The following is a 23,951-nucleotide window of genomic DNA, read 5'->3' as shown; positions in this document are numbered from 1 at the left end:
GTATGGAAAGGAGACGGCAATGTGGAGGGCATGAACCATAAGAAGCTCAGTGTGTTGGTGTTTTGTGCAAGGAACACAGTGAGGGGCAATTATTTATTTTGAAGAACAGCATAGGCAGATATTTTTTTAAACAGTATAATCACGCTACTATTTTATGGGCACCATGTTGGCATGCGCTGCAGAAGACTAAATAAGATGGAAGTCTGCAGATATGAACTGTTTTTGTAAAAAGGCATCATTTCATCTGGACTAGACAAGATGAAGAGGGTGCAGCTCAGTCTCGGCCAGTACGCTATGTGTCGTGAAGAGGTTAAGTGTGCAAATTCATATGAGAAGTCACATGTTAAATAATCCAACCGCTTGTATGGGGGTGAGGGCATCAAACTGAATTCTTGCCCCAAGATATATATAAAACCTAGATTTGCCTCCAGTCAGTATCGAAATGCACTTCTCAAGATCTCTCCTTTTCCAATTTCTAAGGACACTTGTGGAAATTTTTCATGTATGACATATTTACAAATTGATTATATATCTTATGAATTTCATTTTTTTAAATTCATTCAATCAAGCTGATAGCACTAAGATGTGGGAACCAATAAATGTTCTTGCTGTTAAAAAACTCTAGATGTGAATGAAACATTGCATCATAAATTAAGTGAATAAGGGATGTAAGCTGGACTTAAGTTGTAGAATTTTATTGTTCTTTTAGATACTGGTTATCATTACTAACCATTCAAAAATCATTATTGATCATCATTACTTTCCTAACATGCACTGCTGTTAATGGGAAGAACTCACAGTAGTGGTTCACTACTCTGCAATAGTGGCCACATCCCTGTAAAACTGATAGGGAAGGTTTTTTTAAATATCTTGTTCAGCCAATGCTGCCTCTGGGTGGCATGATTGCGGTCCGCTCATCTCCATGAAGTCACCCCCGTGCTCCATGACCTCTTAGATCCAGTGATGTCACATCAACTTCCAGTTAACTATCAGATATCACTGAGCCCAGCCCCAGTCTCCGTGAGTGACTGGGCTGTGAGCGGAGTTTCACAGGTCATCACAGCTCGGCGTCACAGCCCAGCATCTTGTGTGCACTTTCCTTCACTGCAGAGCACCACAAGCAGGACTGATGCTGGGTTGTGATGAGCGGTGTAACACCGCCCATAGCCCAGTCACTCAGGAAGACTGGGGGTGGACTCATTGATGTAAATTCAACTGGAAGTTGACGTGACATCACAGATTCTCAGAGGTCACGGAGCCTGGGGGGGTCACTTTATGGGGATGAGCAGATGACAATAGCACCACTCAGAGGCAGAATCAGCTGAACAAGGTATTTATAAAAAGCTTTCCCTATCAGTTTTACAAAGAGGTGGCTACTACAAGTGGCTGCTGATAAGTCTTTGGCTTTACCCAGAAAGAAACAAAATAGGGTGATGAAACTTTACATTTATTCCACATACTCTCCATTGATGTCAACACACTTCTTAAATTGGTATTCCAAGTTCTATAAGCCTAGCAAAAAGAAGGATTTCAGTTTTGCCTCAAATCAGGCATCCGTAGCAGCCATGAAATCAGAAATGGTGTGAAATTTGGTACCCTTGAGGTGTTTCTTCAGGTTTGGAAACAGATAACAGTTGGAGGGAGCTATAGCTGGTAATAAGGTGGGTGGTCAACCAGCTGGAAGCCCAGTTCTGCTAGTTTTGCTGTGGTCACTTGTGCAGTGTGAGCGGAGGTGTTGTCTTGCAGAAACAAGATTCCTTTGAACAGCTTGCCGCACCTTTTGGCCTTCAGAGCTGGCTTCAATTGGTCCAAAAGTTCAATGTTATATCTGGCATTTATGGTGGAACCCTTTTGAAGGTAGCCCACTAGCAGCATGCCCTCCTTATCCCAGAACATAGATGCCATCACCTTAGTGGCTGATTTTTGCACCCTGAACTTCTTGGACGAAGAGAACCACTGTGCCTCCACTCTTTAGACTTCCCCTTGTTTTCAGGGTTATACAAATAAATCCAGGTCTCATCCATAGTGACCAGTTGATCCAGGAAGTTCTTATCAGTCCGGAAACACTGACAAATGGACTGGAAAGTTTTCACTCACATGCTTCTCTGATCTGTTGTCAAACATTTGGAGACCCACTTTGCAGAAGCTTCCTCATGTCCAAATGTTTATGGATAATGACACAAACACGTTTACAGGAATCCCAATGATGTCTGCTATTGCTTTAGCTGAAATTTTTGGATTCTCCAGTATGAGGTTGTGCACAGCATCGACAATCTCTGGAACAACAACTACTCTCGGTTCTCCAGGACGTTCCTCATCATTGGTGCTGAAGTGGCCTGTTTTAAATTTAGCAATCCAGTTCTTATTTGTGGAATATGAAGGGCATTGATCCCCCAATGTCTGCAACATATCACCATGAATATCATTTGCGGACTTTCCTTGCAGAAACAAGAATTTTATCACTCCTCTGCTCTCAGTTGCTGTGAATATCGCATTAGACACCACCATTTTGTTTTCCCGCATGTGTAGAACACTGTTGCCATAAGCAACAAACACAAAATTTTGAAAACATATATGAGACACATAAGGCTTTCAGGTGATGTAACATTCGTTACCATAGAAACAAAAAGATCACAAAGCCAAAGACTTATCAGCAGCCCCTTGTATTGCAGAGTAGTGAACCGCCTCTTTAAATTAATGCACCTGTACTCCATAATATTTATTGGTCTTTGAATGTTTACAACATGTGCAATTGTATAATTGTTGGAGAAATAGGATTAGAGCTATAATAGCATCAGTTTAAAAAAGTTTTCACTGTTACACCGAGACAATGTGAAATCATTTGACCCCTTCCATAATATCTTGATCTGATGTTAATTAAAAGAAAACTTTTATTTTTCTTCATTTTTTATTCATTCTAATGAGATGCTACTCCTGATCTATTGCGGTTGAAAATTTTTGTACCTTAAACTGAAGGTTGAAGAAGTTGTCACCGATGTCAGGATTAGCCATTAAACTTCTTGTATACACCCGGGGCACTGACACACTGGAGTATGGCTTAATTCGAGAGGGCAGGAGAGGTGACTGAAGTGGTGAGAAGCGCATTAGATCTAAATTGGCAAATGTTCAACTACTATTGGCAGCTATGTTTTTATGTTGTATACCATTCCTCAGGGAGAACGACAGTATATACCACGTGTGCCAGTATAGGAAAGGACACTTATCTTTGCTGTGTAAGCTCTTCTTAACTCTTAAAGTAACAAGAAGGATTCGGCAATAAATTTTAGCTTGACTAAATTTTACATTTTGGTGGATTTTGCAATAAGAAGGTTACAAATATTTTGTATAATAATATATTATTATTATTATTAATAATAATAATAAAAATAATAATAATAATATTATTATTGTAGGATGAATTTATTTGCTCTACTCAAATGTTAAAAAAATCTGCAATCTCCAAAATGCAGGATTTTTTTACTTTTCTAATTGCTAATGAATTCAGCAAAATGGAAGCATAAAAGGCCAGTAAAAGGTTAAAAAGAAAGAAAGAAACAAAAAAATAAATGCTCACGCACACCTCTCCAACCACCTGAGCTGCTCGATTTCTCCCATATGGTTGCCATCGCATCAAATTACCGCCACCTGCTGAATCTTCATACCGGACTGCTTTAAACAGTGGCTAGGCCCCGGACAACCCTGCGTGTGCACATTTGTAAAATCATGGTGACATTGTCACAACCATACAAAAAACATGTGCAGAGACATGCTGGTATTGTGCATAGTCATAAACTCTAAAGGGGGCTTTACACGCAGTGATATCACTAGCAATATCGCTGGTGAAAGCACCTGTCCCCGTCGTTTGTGCGTCACGGGAAAATTGCTGCCCATGGCACACCAATTCATTAGGAGCCATCACACGGACGTACCTGCCTAGCGACGTCGCTGTTGCCGGCAAACCACCTCCTTTCTAAGGGGGGCGGTTCATGCGGCGTCACAGCGGTGTGACTAAGCAGCTGCCCAATAGAAGCGGAGAGGCGGAGATGAGCGGCCGTAACATCCCGCCCACATCCACCCTTCTGCATTGCCGGCGGCCGCAGGTAAGCTGTAGTTCATCGTTCCTGAGGTGTCACACGTAGCGATGTGTGCTGCCTCGGGAACGACAAACAACCTGCGTCCTCAACAATCAACAATTTTTTGAAAATGAATGACGTGTCAACTATCAATGATAAGATGAATATTTTTGATCGTTAACGGTCGCTCGTTGGTGTCACACGCAACGGCGTCGCTAACGATGTTGGATATGCGTCACGGAATCCGTGACACCGGCGATATATCGTTAGATACGTTGTTGCGTGTGACGGGGCATTTAATCAAAATCTTCGATCATAACTAAGCTTACATGTACATATTGCAGGACCGTAGTGATGTTGTAACGTCACTATATGCTCCGCAATCTTACAATACGTACTCTAGGACAGGACTTCTGAGATATTCTTGGCCATCTTAGTATAAAAAGTACATCAAGTGGCAGCTGTACGAAGAGAAATCATACGAGGCTTAGTGTTCAGCAGAGGTGATCGATGAGGTGAGTATTATTTATTTGTTTATATATAAGGCATGAATTTTTGGGCACTTCACTTTTTTCACTGTCCTCTCATATGACACAGTGTTTTTCACCGCTAGATTAGCGGGAGTAGCATGATTAAATAAATCGCTCTATTTTTTTGCAATAGAAGTATGCAAAGACAGGCGGTGCTCTTCAGACCACTAGCAAACGATAAATTCCAAATTGTGGTACTTCAACAAGACCCGTAGAAGCACCACAGCTGGTGCGAAATGGCAGCCGTAGTCCGGATGTGCTTTGCATTTACTCCCTCTCCTGATGCATGAAGTCTGAATAAAGCATCTACTTGCTATAACGGTGAGTGCCTCCAATCCTTTTCATATTTGGAAATTATTTATTTGATTGTTTCTTTTTCTATATATCACTTTTATTATGCTCTGGAGTCTTTCTTGACCAAACAGCATAATAAGAAACATTCAAATTAGGGAAAATAAATTGTTTGAGAATCAAATTTCTTGGTAAAATTCATATGATTTGGTAAATTTTAATCTTATTTCTGATCTATTTAGTTCTAATTGTTAATAATAATAATAACAATAATAATAATAATAATATCAGCCTCGTTATTATTATTGTTCAAATTAATCCATTCTTCCAAAAAAGAAGCCACACAGATGAAAAAAAAAAGTACTGTAAGGCTGCTTTCACACATCCGGTTTTTGCAGTGCGGCACAATACGGCGCTTTGCAGAAAAAACGCAACCGTTTTTTTTTGCTGCCAGTTGCATTTTTTCCCGCATAGACTTGCATTAGTGCCGTATTGTGCCACATGGCCTTGCGTTGCGTCCGGTTTTTGCCGGATGCGGCATATTTAGCCCATGCGGCGGCTGGATGTAACGTTGCCTGGCACGTTTTTTTGTGCGGCAAAAAAACCGCATCGCGCCAGACCCGGCGTGATGTGGCGTGATTTACAATGCAAGCCTATGGACGCCGGATGCGGCGTCCTGTGGCAAAAACCACATCCGGCCGACGGATGCGTTTTTTTTGCACTGCGCTATGCTCAGTATCAATCCGCATCCGTCAAAAAACGGACGGGCCGCATGGAAAAACTTATGCAACGGATCCGTTTTTTCCGCCGCATCTGTTGCATAGGTTTTTGAGCCGGATTGAGCCGCACTGCAAAAACCGGATGTGTGAAAGCAGCCTAAGTCACATTTCTACATATTTTGAATCAATACATTCATATTTCTTTCTTTGTTCCAGTTTCTTAAATATCTTTCATAAAATGTACTGGTTTGGGAGCTATGCTGCACAATATAAGCTTCTGATTTTTCAGGAATGGATCAGGCATCATTAAAGATTAGAGTTTGCCTAACATTAGTCTTTATTCCCATTTCAGGGTTGTTGCTTTTTGCATACAAGAAAAAACTGATCAATTATGTTTCATTTTGTTACTTTTTTTGTTTGTATTCCGATGTTTACCATCAATATGCAAACAAACGGAAAGATAAGGGTTTCCAAGCTTATACTATCCATTAAGCCCCATTCATATGTCAGTGATTCCGATACATATGACGCTGGTTTTTTATGTACCGGAATCATGGACATACACAGACCCATAAATCAATGGGTCTGCACACACAGCAGTGATTTCACACTGACCATGTATTTGTGTGGAACATACACATGTCCATGTGTTCTGCATGGAGACAAGTCCACTTTTTTCTGGCCCCATTGATGTCACATGGACCACACAGTGGTTTGATCTCTGTGACACGTACCGGAGAAAACATGTCTTTAAATAAAATGATTTTCTATACTCACCTGTCTCCAGCATCGGAGAGGGGAAGTGTGTCTCTTGCGCTGCTGTTGCTTCCAGGGCCACTCATTATGCTCATGAATATTCACTGCACTGTGGACCTGGAAGCAGAAGCATGGGAGACAACAGCACCAGGGACAGCAGCACTGGGGAAGATGAGTATAAAGTTCCTGCTCTCCGTGTGTTATCACGGATAGCACACAGAGATCACACGTGTACCAAAATCATGGCACACGGCGGGCCATACGCACCTTCAACGCATCCGTGAAAAACATGTGTGTTTTTCACTGACATGTGAAACAGGTTTTACACAGTGAAAAACAGCACTAGGATGTAACATGGAGGACATCTCCATTGAATTGGCCATCCTATTGGTTTGCAAACAGCATCCAAACCGGACATGTCCTTCTGTTAATTTGTTAGCTGATACTCCACAAAAAAACAGACATGTTAACATGTCTATAGAATTCAATGGGTTTATATTCTATAGAGAAACAAATAGATAGAACAGCAATGAATATATGGTTTTTTTTTAAAAAGGGCCATTTATTAAGAGTAAAAAAAATAAAATATTCTAAATAAATGTATTTAGAAATACATGTCTGTTAATGGATTTGGTCAGATTTGTGCTTAAGTTTGTGCTATTTTATAGTTTTAGTATTACTGAATTCCAAAAGCACCCCAGATAAAAAATCCAGGCATATTTACCAACAGCAAGACACAATATGAAATGCAGCATATTCCATGACAAATGCTGATGTAGCACAGTTTCAAAATATTGATACAGCAATCAAGCCACACACCAACCAATTTATAGAGAGGGTGATTGCTTAGTTTTACAAATGCACAAAGATAAGGCTTGTATAGGGCACCGATCACACACATTTAGTGCACAGTGTCTGGCTCCCAGCCTCACAGTGATGTTCATACTATAATATAAGGTGGACTGCCCAGCACTATATAAGTGCACCACCTGATCAAACAGTACAGACTTGACTAATAGGCTGAAAGACAGACACTGCGCACTACATGTGTGTGACCCTATAAAAGCCTTATGTCACAATCATCACCCTGCATGTTGAGACCACTGACAGCATTTGGACTGCAGCCTCTCATCTGGCTCTCTTCATTAAATAGGTTTAATTTCTCCTGGCACTAAAGTGGTTAAGTGCCAGTTTTGCTATTGCAACTTTTCCAAAGTAGTTCCTTGCTGAGTGATCACGTAAGTAGTCATGCCCTTCAGCTTTAAATAGTGGTGTATCCCAGCATTCCCTGCTGAAGATACAAATTAATTTGTGCCCTGGCCGCCTTTGACGAAGGTTCTGCAAGTCAAGTACCTGTGCTCAGGCTATATCCTTTTGTTTGTTAATTTTCCCCCTGTTTGTGTTTGCTTCCCTGGTGTGTTATAAGTTCAGCGGTGAGGTCTAGTGAACCCTACCTGCCCCTCATTAGTTAGGGTTACTAAAGGGTCTTCCAAGGGTCCCAGGTACTGGTTCAGCGACAGTTGCGGAAACTGTATCGGGACTAGTGAAGAGAGAAGGGACCGTTGCAGGTGAGGATAGGAGGTTCCCACCTATACTTCTCACTAGTTCCAGGGCCTTCCGTTGTTTTGGTGTCCCCGGTACCCCCCTTTTTGTGTGTCTTTTGTTGTGCATCAAACACACGTAGGTCTGAACGCACCTCACCACGTTTGCTACACCCGGCAAGCGTGACACCTTACCTCTGTACATTTGCACCATTAGGTAACCACCCCTTCCAAGAAGGGCAGGCACGTAAATGGTTGTTTAGTCACCTTATCAGGAAAGCCTTCTGCATCTTGTATTGTATTTTAAGAGACTATGACAGCAGGTTTTTGCTATGTAATTTCAGGACAGCATGAATTTATGGATGTGTCAGTTATTTGACAGGGTGCTGTTTTTTCCACACAAAGAATGTTTTATCAGCAGGAGATTATCACTGCTAGGACTACAGAGCTCATAAGCCCTGGTCCAACCAAAACCTGTGTTTTGTGCCGGGTCAGCTTTCTCATCTCTGCTCCATGCTGCATACAAGAACTCTGTTTGTGCCACAATTCTCCACCAAGTAAACTAATTGACACATATTATCTATAGGCACTGTTGGTGGCGAGAAGCAACTCAAGACTCCCTATTGAATTAACTGAGAATCTTCAGTGGTTGATACCTTTTAATGGCTAACTGAAAAGATGATAGTAAATAGCAAGCTTTCAAGACTACTTAGGTCTATTCATCAGTAGTAGTCTTGAAATCTTGCTATTTATTATCATCTTTTCAGTTAACCATTAAAAGGTATCATCCACTGGGGATTCTCAGTTCTTTTAAACTTTTTTTTTTCTATCTATTGGCTAAAGGCCCTGTTACACGCAACTACGTATCTAACAATATATATCGCCGGGGTCACGGATTCCGTGATGCACACCCGGCATCGTTAGCGACGTCGTTGCGTGTGACACCAACGAATGGCCGTTAATGATCAAAAATACTTATCTTATTGTTAATAGTTGACACGTCATTCATTTTAAAAAAAATCGTTGATTGTTGAGCACGCAGGTTGTTCGTCGCTCCCGAGGCAGCACACATCACTACGTGTGACACCTCGGGAACAACGAACTACAGCTTACCTGCGGCCGCCGGCAATGAGGAAGGAAGGAGGTGGGTGGGATGTTACGGCCGCTCATCTCCGCCCCTCTGCTTCTATTGGGAGGCCGCTTAGTGACGCCGCTGTGACGCCGCACGAACAATTCCCTTTGAAAAGGAAGCGATTCGCTGGCAACAGCGACGTCGCTAGGCAGGTAAGTCCGTGTAACGGCTCCTAATGATTTTGTGCGCCACGGGCAGCGATTTGCCCGTGACACACAAACGACGGGGGCGGCTGCTTTCACCAGCGATATCGCTACGTGTAAAGCCCCCTTAACACGGTACAAAAAAAATGTTTTACCTTTACCATATTGAATTGTAACTGTGACACACAGTAAATACATTTAAAAAATGTAATATCAATTTACAATATATTTAATTTCACATGTTTTCCTACTAAGTATTTTTATAGGAAATATTTGAATATTGTTGTAAATATCTTAAAAGCCAAAGTGTATAGCTTTGCAACTGCTAAATTGCACAGCTGTGCACATTTATCATAGTTCGAGGCTCTGTCAAAATCTAAAACACAAAACATGTTTATTGTTACACCATTTATGAAAATTACAATATTCATTCATTTCTCAGGAGTAGGAGTCCGGAGGTTATATGCACTGACTGACAGCAACATCGAAAAATCTTTCAGGAGACGTTTCTTGAATCTCGGTGTCAGTATCTTTTGACCTTGGAACAAGTAATTTTGTCTCTCACTGTCCCAGCAACCAATGTGCCTAGTAAGCGTAATTGTGCAAGGAATATATGCCTAAAATAGTCTACTCTGAATAAGTTTCTAGAATATGAATGTTTTACATAATAAAATAAGTAAGTAAATCTATTTGTAAACCATCTTAAAAGTGTACTAGAGATAGCAAAATATCAAAAACCCTTTGCCTACCTGGCTCCGAACTCTTAATGTGGTGAAAATATTGTACAAAGTCAGTACTTTCCTTCCCTAAAACTCACAACAAATAAAGGTTTTAAACTTTTATGATGATAAAAAAGTCAAATTAAAGTGGTTTCCTAAACACTGCCGCCCTAGGCCCTTGCCTTAAGGCACCTAATGTTTTAAATATAAATGTGGAGCATCAGAAGCATGGTCACACTCACCTCTGCTTCCACCACTGGCTTTTGGCTTAGTGAGCACAATCAGAACGTCCCCGGACTTCCGGTCATGCACACTACAGCAGTTTGAAACTGGGAGGCGTAAACCCGTCTTCATAGTACGCATGACGAAAGTCCGGGACTTCTGATCTTGTGCACTGAGCTGCAATACAGCATCAGGCGTGGTGGCAGCAGAGAGCGGTGAGGGGCTGACAGGGGCGTGCTTACATGCCTAGGGGGTCTGACTAGCCAAGGGATGTAACACCTTGGCCTCATTAGCATATTATAAGGGATCTTTACAAATACTTTTTCTAAAGATCTCTTTAGCTATGCTACTAGATGCTGGGAAAGGTAGGCAAGGATTAGAAATATGCACCCAGAACTGTTTGTGATTCTGGGTGTACAGTATATTGCACCTGACCTGACCTGTTCCCTTTAAGCTAATGGACCAAACTTTATCCATTATATCTCTATGTGGGACAGTGTTAAATGCTTCTGCAGAGTTCAAAAACTCTATATCCACAGCTACCTCTCTCTCCAGACTTTTACCCACTTGTTCAAAAAAAGCTAATATATATATAGTGCTATAGAGTCTGTACAAATTATGTATTGGGACACAGCTATAAGTGAACTTAGTTATTTAACTTTTGGAGGCAGGCCATCTATGCTCAGGGCCTTTGTCATATTGACTTTATGTAACTTTGTTTTGACTATATGTACATTAAGCACCGCCCTGTCCCTCCCACCACCATCCCTTATGTTACTATATTTTCATAAAAATAAATAATATATTTGTCAGTGCAAACTTCCCCCACCAGGGGGAGTTAATGAGCTGACTACATAAAATGTGTATTGAAGCTCCTAAGCTCCACCCAGTGGTGGCTGCAGGAAGTTAAGATATAGGTGAAAGAAAATTGGCTTTAAGCTGATGTATCAGAACATCTATCTAATGTAAACACATATTGTAAAATCAATTTGAACTTTGTGTGGGACCTCTAAAAACAACAGGATGTTTGAAATGTACATTTTCCACTTTAAATCTGGGTATTTCCACTTTGATAAAGGTGAATAGCAGCCGACATCCAAGGAGAAAGCTTTTCATCAGAAATAAAGTAATCAATAGGCTTGATTTTTGGATTTACAAATTGATTCCTGATTTGTACACAGTTGGACACAATGGACAAATCACTAACAGTCAAACAATGTATATATACCTTTGTGGGGGTGTACAAAAAAACAAAACAAAAAAAACAGATTAGTCAAAATTTGGCCAAAAACAGCAGTCAAACGCATGCAACCACAAGTGAACGGGCCATTTTTGTGCTGGATCCGGTAGACGGATCCATTAAAATAATGGCCCGGTGACTTGCGGTTGCATGCGGTGCACTCTAAATACACAGGATCCGGTAACATGCATTTTGAATTTTTTGTCGCTTGGCAAGAAAACGCTGAATATGAAACCAGCCTTAGCTTAGATTGTGAATCATTGTCAATGAAGCAATGCAAAAACTCTACAAATTGATTCATAAAGGTTGGTAAAATGGTGGATTACTTGAAACAGCAACTCCGAGTGATCAATTCTTTAAAGTCAAAAATACAAGGAAATAGAAAAAGTAGTAAGGAAAAAAGAAGTAATATAACAGTATTGTGAAAACGAATGCAACTATCTGGGGTTCAGAAGGTGCAGTCACCCTTGGACACTAAAATCATCTGCTTTACATTGGAAGACACAATTATTTTAAATGTCAAATTGTAGACGAGAGCCCGATTCTAAAATTGTTAGCGCTGTCCAACAGCTTTAAATAACATTGCGTTAATGAATAACTATATGCAATAGAGATAAACTAATTTATTTCCTGCCACTCAAAAGCCACTATAAATTTTGCAAGTATCTTATGTATCCTTCTTTTACTTTTAACTTAATATACTCTGAATTGTGGCACAAAAGGACCACCTTTGAAGGACAGCTTGATTTTGTGATACTTTATTGGAAGATGTTTATGCTAAATACATTATGTCTCTCTGTGGAGAAGCAATGATTGTGATGAGAGTGACTTTCTGTTAAAGGTTTTGATAGAATGTCAGAGAAATATATTGAATTTATAAATAGAAAAAATGGAATCTTTAAATGAGTTTACAAAGGGTTAAAGGTGGATACATCTATAGCAGAAAAAACACATAAAACATAGTAATTTGTTAAGGGGAGCCTGTCAGGTCCCCTATGCCCTCCAACCCAGCAGCTTTCATACCGATATGCCCAAATTCCCTACTTAACCAGCCCTGTATGATGCTATTCACTAATATGAATGTTACAAAAAACAACTTATATACTTTGCTGTTCCTATAGTAATGAGGGTCTTTACTAGTCAATGGGGCATTGTTTCCACAGACCAGACAGTCCTCTTTCCATATTATCACACCTCATGTAGACATCATAACATGACTTCCATGAACTGGCATCATCACCAGCTCCTGGAAATCTCACACATGCGAGCGGCTTATTTTGGCCATGTCCTTTGAAGCAGGCTTAATGTTACCTAGCTTCATTAGGCACATTTCACATTACCAGAAGCTTATAAGACAAGTGCATAAGCCATCTTCTGAGTTTACGGTCATGTACTTTGCACCTAATGAAGCCGGGAAGTGTCCACCCTGCTTCTGAACATGATTTGCCAAAGACAACTAGTGGTATCCCAACTAAGGACCTTTAAAATATAACTTTTACTGTCATTCAAATTTAATGACCTACTTTTAAAGATAGCAGAGCTGGGAAAGGATATATATATATATATATATATATATATATATATATATATGTATGTATATATATATATATATATATATATATTGTTATTATCATCTCAAAGTGAAGTGGATCTTACGGCTGTGGAGCTATTTCCACTATGGTACCCTACCACAGAACCAATTCACCCTAATTCAGCATATTTAAAAACATTCAGCTGCTAGCCTTCCCAACATATTTCACCGTTGCTGACTTTATCAGGGGACTGGGGCTGTGATGAGCTGAAGCCAGACCACTACCCCACTTAAAGATTTTGGTGATGACGTCACCCTCAGGTCAACCAATGTCAATAGACATGATATTGACATTGGTTGACCTGTGGGTGACATCATCACCAAAACCTTTAAGTGGGGCAGTGGTCTGGTTTTCAACTCATTTAGTTGGAGGCCATAGGGGACCTGACAGGTTCTCTTTAAGTAAACTCTTGAGATTATTACATAAGTTTTGTTAGACCTTTATTTTTGGTTTTTTTAGTTACATTTTTGTTTGTGCTTTGTGAAAGTTTTTATTAACACAGAGTATATAGATAGTTTTAGAATGTAAAAATTATCTCTGTCACTCCAACAGAGTGCAGCATCAGTCCAGAAGTAAAGTAAAAAATGATATTTAATTCAAATAGTGTCTTTAAAACCCATTTTGGGGACCTGTTCCCCCTTCATCAGAAAAATAACAAGGCATCAATGCCTTTTAGAGTCTGATTTTTAGTAAATACAGTACACACTCTTGTTTAGTGAAAAATCTGAAACTCTTTTGTGTAAAACAAGGAAGGCAGAAACAAAGTCACTACTGTTCCCTTTAGCCTGTAACAGGGTGAGATCTACTTTTAACAAAAGTTAAAAGGCAAGCACCCATTGTTGGGTACCTATGCTTCGTATACTAATTTTTCAAAATAATCACATTATCAAAACGATTTTTCACTCAATCTGATTTGTAGACAACTGGCATTGCCTTTTGAAGAACCCCCCTGAGCTTAGAGTGAAGGGATCACAAGTAAATATTTAGCTGTGCAATTTTTATGGTACTTTCTTGCAATTAACTGCATAGAGGGTGGACAACATTTTGCAGGAGAATAGTGAATGAAGCTTGGTGATCTCTTTTTCAGAATTGACAGACATTCTAGAGCTTAAACCTTTAGCAGGACCGAAAGCCTTGGGTGAAATGTATGACCCCAAATAATAATTTTTGCAATACATTAGCAATATAAGTTATAAATAAAGTTATATAGTTTCATGAAGAATTTTTTTAATTTACCAAAATTACCAAGGACTATTTGGTCTTTCCTTGGACAAATTTGATAAATGTAAAACAGTTGAACTAAAGTTCCTTTTGTCTTTGTTCAACCTATAAAATTCGTGATCCTACAGTAATTGTAGAAACATGGAGATAAAATATTTAAAAAATAAAAAATATATTCATGAGTTAGGTCAAGTTTATCAACATCTCAGTTGGACTAACTTTTTATAACAGTGCAACTAGACTAAAGTGGATAGTCACCAAAAGAGCAATTTCACACTATACATCAGTCTTCATCGAAAATTCATTGGAATAATATGCACCAAATTAATTAATGACTCAGGTGTTTATTTTTGCTGTCCACTTACTAGAATCATAAACCTACATGTGAATATCTGGTGTAACTTTCTAAACTTGCTGGTGCAAATTTAAGTCATACTGGCAGGCAGTGCATTTTTAATGGCTGGCTGGAGCCTTATAGGTTTGGAATTTTAGCTCCTGTTATTTTTTAAAACGTATTATTATTATTATTATAATTCAATATCTACAGTAATTTGAAAAAACATACTGACCCTTAAGCCTGCCATATATTATATATGTTAGCACTTTCTGAATCTATTGAGATCACTTTTCAGTAAAGATGAGCGGACCCATGGAAGTTCGGTTCAGCGGGTTGAACTCGGCTTTAGTTAACGTTTAGTTTGGGACATGGACTTGACCTCAACCCCCAGGAAAATTACTAATTGGGCAGTTTTGGTCTCTGCCCATATGCAGCCAGCCATAAAAAAAACGCTTCCGGGGGGAAGGATTTTTTCATTTTATTTTGTTTGATGCACACTACAGTCAATCATGCTATTGATATCCCCAATGTGAGCCATTCTAACAGCGGCTCACATTTGGCTGAGCACTGAGCATACCCAAGCACAGCAAAGCTCACGAGAGTGGTTTACATACATAAAGCACCCAAATTATGAGCCATAACTCTTTTTTATAAAAAGTCTGTGTTTGTTACGATCCCTGAACACTGAACCTTGGGTTTTCTCATCTCTACTTCCCAACATTCATCTCATTATTAGTGAGGAGCAGACCTCTGGATGTTCGGCTTCACTGGTTTTATATAAAGTTACTTTCCCTTTATCGTGATGACAATTAATCCAGGGAGTTCTGCAAGGAAGGGGTGGAAGAAACACTCGGTAAATTCAAAGAGAACCAATAGTATTCAGCGGTAATCCAAAATTCGGATACAATTTAACTTTTATTTAGCCCATATAAAAAACTATAATCAGTTCATGTTTAGGCAATAAACAATATATTAAAGGGAACCTGTAACCAGTTTTTTTTTTTATTAAACCATATGTATCACCTTCTGCAGCTCCTGGGCTGCAATTTATGTAGGTGCACCTTGTTGCTGACTCCTCTTGCAGACCCCAGAAATAACTTTATAAAATCTGATCGCCATGCATGCTAATGACCTGTTCATTTTCAGCTCCTGTCCCTCCTTCTGGCCTTGTTCACGTCCTCCTTTCATGATTGATGTGGATGACGCCGACATCCTCATCCACGTTGCTCTGCAAAATCTCGCGCCTGTGCAGAGTCATTCCCGGCTTGCGCAGGCGCAGTTCGCTCTGCCCCATCGTGGGCCGAACTGAAAGCATAGTTGCCCTCGTACAAGCTGGTGAGGTGTTTGCACAGGCGCAAATTATGGTCATGCACATCGCCGACCAAAATCTCACGCCTGTGCAAGAACTCACCGGCTCGCATGAGGGCAACTATGTTTTTAGCTTGGCCCGTGATGGGACAGAGCGGACTGCACCTGTGCAAGCTGGGAATGACTCTGCACAAGTGCAAGATTTGGCAGAGCAAAGTGGATGGGGCCGGAGGCGTCATCCATATCAATCATGAAAAGAGGACGTCGAACATGGTCAGAAGGAGGGATTTAAGCCGAAAATGAGCACACCCATCCGACCCGAACAGGTCATAAGAATACGTGGTGGTCATAGTTTATAAAGTTATTTCTGGGTTCTGCAAGGGAAGTCAGCAACAAGGTGCATCTTCATAGAATGCTGCCCAGGAGCTGTAGAAGGTTATACTTTTGGTTTAATACTGAAAAACTGGTGACAGGTTACCTTTAAACAAGGCTGGAGGTATAATGCTAACCGACGAACTACGCGTTTCAACGACCAGTGTTCGCCTTCATCATGGTCCATGATGAAGGCAAACACTAGTCGCTGAAACACATTCTTAGCATTACACCTACACCCTCGTTTAATATATTTTTTATTGCCTAAACATTTTATATGGACTAAATAAAAGTTAAATTTTATCCGGATTTTGGATTACCGCTGGATACTATTGCTTCTCTTTAAATAAAGTTTAGTTTGGAACCTGAACATGTCCCAAGCTTGACTTGAACTTGACCCCAAATACCACCCCCACACAAGTCATTGGACGACCGAACTTGTGTGCTGTAAAATGGCTTTAAAATGGTCATAGCAAGGGCTAGGGGGCTTCAAAATTAATCCCATTTGGTGCAATTGCCCTGCATACAAATGTGGATAGGGAATAAATAAAACAATGATTTTGGCTCCTGCCTATAATTGATAACTAACACAGCTAAACCAGCAACTGTAGGCTGCAACCCTCAGCTGTCAGATAAACCTTGATTGGTTATCCAAAATATAAGGGACTCCATGTAATTTTTTTAATTATTTAAATAAATATTTTAAAAAAAGGCATGGGCGCCTGCCTATTTTTAACAACCAACCAAGGTAAAGCAATCAATTCACAGCTGGCATCAACCCCACAAATATTACCCTGAATAAAACCGCACCAGGGAAATCAGGAAGAGTCAGGAAAAGCACATGGATTGGCACATCTAATGAATGCTGTTTTTAGGCTGGGAGGGGCAAATAAACATGGGCCCTCCCGGCCTGATAATAGCAGCTTCCGGCTGTGCTTTACCTTGGCTGGTTATCAATATAGGGTGGAGTCCTTTAGTATTTTTGAAATTATTTATTTAAATAATAATAAAAAAAATCCTGAGATCCCCTCAATTTTTGATAACCAGCCAAGATAAGGCTGAAAGCTGAAGGTTGCAGCCTTCGGCTTTGGCTTCACCTGCACTTATTATCAAAAAAAGATGGGAGCCCTTATTATTTTCTTTTGGCCTTTCAATAAACTTTATTAACATATGAACAGTATCTGAACTCTGAACTTGGACAAAGACATTTTTAAAAGTCCGTGTTCGAGTCGAGACGCACCCAACATTCTGTACAGACTCCTAACTTTACAGTTCAGGTTCGCTCATGCATTATCATAAGCATCAAGATTATGATAAACTTTAACACTTCTTTTATAAAGATTGAGGCAGATAGCATAAGATCCATTATTTACAATGGCTGATGGGCATAGTTGACCTCCTCCCATTTCTGTACAATTAGCACTGCCTGGTCATGAACCGTACCTACAATACTTTTCCATGGAGTTTAATAATTTAACCTCAGACATCATGGTTTTAATGTAAATTTTTGAAATTCTAATCTAGAATCATGTCTCAGTTTCTGAATAGCAGTATTAAAACATTCTGAATTAACAGGTACAATCAAATGTATTAAAATGTAAATTTGCCAGGTTCAATGATTTTTTTCCCAAAAATTTGACTTTTTAGCTAATCAATTTTCCCCAAATCACAATATCACAAAGAGTGATATTAATATTTCAATCAACTACAAGTTATACTGCATCTTTTGCCAAAAAATAGCGAGAGCCAAAGTTTAAAACTAAAGTTAAGTTTGGCATAATTAAAAAAAAACACCAATATCATAAAATATTAATTTATTATTATTATTATTATTATTATTATTAATTATTATTATTAGTTATTCATTTAAATATAAATGCTCTAAATGATATCTTTAATATTCCAAGTTCTCCCAGAACAGTATCTAAAATTTCTCAAGCTCTATAAGACAACCGCAGCCTTAGATATTTCAAAACAACCTCATAAAAAAAAAGATATAGTGACCAGTATTGAACAATAGCCTATTTAATAACACAGTACTCTGACATAGTGATCATGCTTTTTCAAATAAAAACATAGTCTAAAAATTATCCATGTAAGTAATTTATCACGCAACATGTGAATAGTAAACGTCTACTTTTTAAAACAATTTTTCTTCACAAAATTCAACCCCTTCCAAAAATAACAATGCAAAATGCTAGATGGGTACATGATCTAAAGCTCTTGCAATAGAGTGTTGTATTGCTGTGAACTGCACTGATATAAAATTTAACTAGTAAAATGTATACAAAAAACATGTGAGGTAGACAACCTAAGTTAAATATTTGGATTTGGGAGGATTTTTCTTCTATATTTTTAGAAAACAACTATTACACGCTTCATAAATGCAATTGCACAAGGAATGCAGAAAATGCTTGTGACTAAAAAGAACACAGTCTCTGACATTGATTTCAGACTTATAATTTGGTAAACAAATATTGTGCGGGATTGCTACTGCTTTGCAATGCATAAGAATGAAGACAAAATATATGTAATTGTAATTCAAGTGCAGTAGGAAAAATGGCAGAGACACAATATCACTAATCAATCACGCTGTTTATATTGCTGGTACGCGCCGGCATAGAGGTTCGCGCAGGCGCACTACAATACTTTAATCTCCCTTGCTCAGGGCAGATCAAAGTGCGCCTATGCAGGATCTCAATGTTGGCTACTGTGGATGATGTAGGATGCGTCATTCACCAATGCTTCAGAAGAAGGAGGACAAAGATGGCCGAAAGAGGAGGCGCCGCACCAAGAGAACAGAGACACCCATCTGATCAGTCTGCATCAAACCGACATTTAGGTGAGTATTATAAAGTCCTTTTTTTGTTCTACACAGTGGCCTGGGCTCTTATATATAGCAAGCAAGTTAGAATGCTGTATATAAGAGCCCACTGGTGATTGTCGTAGCTTATAGTCACTATCTGGTGACAGGTGCCTTTTAACCTATACTTAAACGGTTAAAATAAAGAGACCCAATTGACAAACAAACATATAAATGCCTGTGAAAACAGGCATCGCGGTGGAATGAAATGTATGTAATGTATTACCTATCACAAAAATTGACACATATACCACCAGTGGTACTCATTGCTGTAATAAAGAGGTTAACAAGGCAGCAAGGTGCAAACAGAATACACATTAAAGGTGACTTAGAAAAATTGGAGCAGTCTTACCATTCGTTGTCCTGAGACTGGGTAACTAGCGAGGTAAATAGCAGAGGGGAGAAATACAAACTGCTTCACAATACCCCAAATTACAAGCTGTCTGCCCCCATCAATATCCCTCCTCCATATCCCTCCTTTCCAACGCGTTTCATCAGTGTCTGAATCATCAGGGGATCTGGAGTTTGAAACCGTAAAGTGTGTCTGGTGGTATATGTGTCTATTTTTGTGATAGGTAATATATTACACACATTTCATTTCACCGCGGTGCCTGTTTTCACAGGCGTTTATATGTTTGTCAGTTGGGTCTTTTGATTTTAACAGTTTAAGTAAATGTTAAGCTTTAATCTATTTTTTACAGTTGCTGAATTATTTATAGAATACTACACACACCTTTTTGTCTGCTACAGTTGTACAAAACGTTACTATTTGGAATATGTATCCAAATTGTTATAGCTCTGTCTTAATGTTTTTATTGCTGCTGAACTGTGAGTTCTGATGTCCTCTCACTATTCTAAATCACCAAACAAGTCTATTGTATTGTGTTCTCAGACTTTTATACTGGCCATGATAGTCTCTGATTGGCTGCACTGTAATGTGATAGTTTTAGGGCGTGATAGGGAATCCAATGTGACCACAATTGAAATTATGTGAGCCGTCTCTGGCTGATACAATCTTTCACTTTGTGTAAGGCCCCTTCACACATCTGTGTCTCCGGTATGTGTGACGTCTTTTGTCATACATACTGGAGACACGGGCATACGTAAACCCCTTAAAATCAATGGGTTTGCATACAGGTGCGTGTTTTTCCATGGAGCATGTGTCCGGATGGAGCTTACATGTGTCTGTGTACTCCATGCGTAGACGTGTCCATTTTTCCCCGGCAGCATGGGTGTCACACAGACCGCACAAAAGTGATCCATGTGACATCAGTGTGACATGTACTGCAGACAACACGTGTGCCTGTGAAATAAAATTAATTTCTATACTCCCCTTTTCCAGTACTGCTGTCTCCACCACTGCTGTCACTTGCTTCCACTCATTGCATATGCACGGCAGAGACGACAGGAAGCAGCAGCAGCGGGAAGTCGGTAGGGCTACGGAGACCATAGATCAGCACCACAGACAGAAACACCAGGGACAGGTGAGCAGAAAGTTTCTGTTTTCCGTATGTTATCATGGATAACACATGGAGAACACACGTGTGGCAAAATCACGGCACACGGAGGGCCATACGCACCTTTTACAAGCTCGTGCAATATGTGCGTGGTTTTCACAGACGTGTGAAAGAGGCCTAAGATGGCAGAGGGCATTTTTTAAAGCTATTTGCGCGAAATGAGTCACATATTGTCTGAATATATTGGGACCTTCAAATTTTATAAAATTTGACTCCAATTTGATTTGCATCAAATAATTCACTCATCTCTTTTAATAGTGGCTTCCATCGGGTTCAATCAGCTCTCCCAATTACATATGTAAAGTGGAAGGGGATTATTCATTTCTATATTCACCACAAAAAGGCTGCCTTAATGACTAATATTTTAGCTTTTCTAACAAGTTCAAAGTGGATATTTCTAATTTCAATTGCCCACACTATTATTATTCCCAATGATTTGCATTGTAGTCAAAATGTCACCATTGCAACCTTTCATGGAAAACTTAGAAGGGTAAGTGAAAGCTCAATTTCTTAATTATCAAAGTCTACCAGCTTTTGGAGAATTACATGTTTGTCAAGGATAACCCACTTAAATATATACAAGTAAACTTTACAACCACTGTGTATACTTAGTTTATTTAGTCTTACCTTTATAGTTCACTTTAAATCCAATTGATCCAATACTGTCATCGGTTTGTAGATGTAACCACATTTGGTTATTTATGCTTACAATTAAGTCAGGAACAAAACTTCCAGATAACCTATAGTAAAATAAGAGTTTGTGAAATTTAATGTATATTAACTGTAGATTTTAAGGTACATTAAATTCTTGCTTGCAACACTGCTTTAGTATTTTCTTAATACCAATGATATATAATGTATTATTCTCGATTTCTGAATTTGTAAATAAACCTAAAATTTCAACAAAAATAAAAAGGATTCCCTGTGTTCATCAATTAAAACCATCATAGATTGATCTTTTGTGTTCCAAAGCCATAATTTAGAATGCTAATTTACATGTACCAAATGTTTTTTGGGTTTTGAATACACATTTGTACTTAACGTATTAGAAGATTGGGGTAAATCCTTTATTCAGGATGAAAGATGGGTGAACCCACAAATGTTGGGGTTCGACGGGTCCGGCCAGACTTAGAAAAAAAAGTCCAGTTCGGACCCAGACTTGAACCCAAACATCTGCCCGGAGGCCGAACTTCACAAAATTTTATGGGGCCCCAAACATTGTGCTGTAAAAAGGTGGTAGAAAGGACTTGGGGGCTGCACATCAGGACAGTTATGCTTATAGCATCTCTCGCGCGGCTGTAACACTGCTTCAGGGTCCACTCATTAAGTCTCATACATATTAACTGCTTCCTCTGCTCACCAACATTCCTATCATTTGTAATTGTTTACAGTCAGTTAGACCGCATCCCTACCCTTTGTGACAGTGTCTGTGATTGGTTGCAATCACACATGCTGTCTGTGTCCCTATAGTGGTGTAAAAATAAAAAAAGGTGTAAAGTCCCCATATATTGTGATACCCAGTGCAGATAAAACAGAGAGCTACAGGCTGTAGCCCCAAGCTGTGTGTTTATCTCTACTGTGTATCAAAATAGGAAAGACCCTATGAGGTTTTTTTTAAATTAATTACATAAATAATTTAAAAAAAACAGTGTGCGGTCCCCACCAAATTTTGATACTCAGCCATAATAAAACTGACAGTTGGGGGCTGGTATTCTCATGCTGGGGAGGGTCATGGTTATTGGGCCCCCAGCTTAACCCCTTCAGCCCCCGGGCACTTTCCGTTTTTGCGTTTTTGTTTTTTGCTCCTTTTCTTCCAAGAGCCGTAACTTTTTTATTATTCCGTCAATCTTGCCATATGAGGGCTTGTTTTTTGCGGGACGAGTTGTACTTTTAAATGAAATCATAAGTTTTACCATATAGTGTACTGGAAAACGGCAAAAAAATTCCAAGTGCGGAAAAATTGCAAAAAAAGTGGGATCGTACAATAGTTTTTGGGATATTTTATTCACGGTGTTCACTATATGGTAAAACTGATGTGTGGGTGTGATGCCTCAGGTCGGTGCGAGTTTGTAGACACCAAACATGTATAGGTTTACTTGTATCTAAGGGGTTAAAAAAAAATCACAAGTTTGTCCAATAAAAGTGGCGCACGTTTTGCGCCATTTTCCGAAACACGTAGAGTTCTTATTTTTTGGGATCTATGGCTCAGTGATGGCTTATTTTTTGCGTCTCGAGCTGACGTTTATAATGGTACCATTTTTGCGCAGATGCTACGTTTTGATCGCCTGTTATTGCATTTTGCGCAAAACTTGCGGCGACCAAAAAACGTAATTTTGGCGTTTGGAATTTTTTTGCCACTACGCCGTTTACCAATCAGAATAATTGATTTTATATTTTGATAGATCGGGCATTTCTGAACGCGGCGATACCAAATATGTGTATATTTATTTATTTTTTAACCCTTTAATTTTCAATGGGGGGAAAGGGGGGTGATTTGAACTTTTAGGTTTTTTGTTTTTTTTTTAATTTTTTAAAACTTTTTTTTTACTTTTTTTATTTTATTTTACTAGTCCCCCTAGGGGGCTATAGCAATCAGCAATCCGATTGCTGATCGCTATCTGCTGATCACAGCTATACCGCTGTAATCAGCAGATTCAGTCACTTTCTTTCTTCCTCTGCTCCGTGCCGAGGAAGAATGAAAGTGAAACTTCGTAGCACCAGGCGTCATCACATGACCCTGTGCTACGATGGCAACCACCGAACGTCACGTGATCACTCACGTGACGTCCGGAGGGGGCGGCGGTAAGTAAAAAAGATGGCCGCGCGCATGTAGATCTCGCTGCCAGACTTTGGCAGCGAGATCTAAGGGGTTAATGTTCCGGGTGGAATGCGATTCCACTCGGAACATGTAGGCACACATGTCAGCTGTTGAAAACAGCTGATATGTGTGCCGATCCACGCCGCCTGCCCGCGGCAGGGGGCGGGGCTTAACGGGACACGATCTATGACGGATAGATCCGTCCAAGGTCGTGAAGGGGTTAAAAATAGAAGCCTGCAGCCATCCAGAATTGTCCTATATATTTGATGCGACAATTTCCCATCTCAATTGCCTTGGTGCGGTGGCAATTGGAGTAATATAAAGGGTTAATGACAGCTCACACCTGCCACTAAGCACTGGATTAGTAATAAGTGGGGGTATATGAGATCCCTCCCTTAATAAACCTGTATGTGGAAAGAAATAAACACAAACTTCGAAAAAATCCTTTATTTACAATATAAAAAAAACCTCTTTCTTCAATGTATTGACCCCTTAAACATCCAAGTCCAACATAATCCACATTAGATCCCACAAAGATCCAGGCTCTGCTACATGCT

The 23,951-nt window shown here is 39.5% G+C and overlaps 1 protein-coding gene across 7 annotated transcripts in view; it reads right to left on the bottom strand.

The window, feature by feature from the left end:
* CSMD3 (CUB and Sushi multiple domains 3) overlaps positions 1–23,951 on the bottom strand; it is a 2,007,504-nt gene that overhangs the window by 991,563 nt on the left and 991,990 nt on the right. For all 7 annotated transcript variants that reach the window (XM_075352941.1, XM_075352934.1, XM_075352935.1 and 4 more), the window contains one exon: positions 21,204–21,316. In XM_075352941.1, the coding sequence (XP_075209056.1) occupies positions 21,204–21,316 (113 nt within the window). The remainder of the gene's footprint in view (positions 1–21,203; positions 21,317–23,951) is intronic.

Source organism: Anomaloglossus baeobatrachus, chromosome 6 (assembly GCF_048569485.1).
Source record: "Anomaloglossus baeobatrachus isolate aAnoBae1 chromosome 6, aAnoBae1.hap1, whole genome shotgun sequence".
NCBI lineage: Eukaryota > Metazoa > Chordata > Amphibia > Anura > Aromobatidae > Anomaloglossus > Anomaloglossus baeobatrachus.
This window is presented reverse-complemented; position numbering and strand designations above follow the sequence as displayed.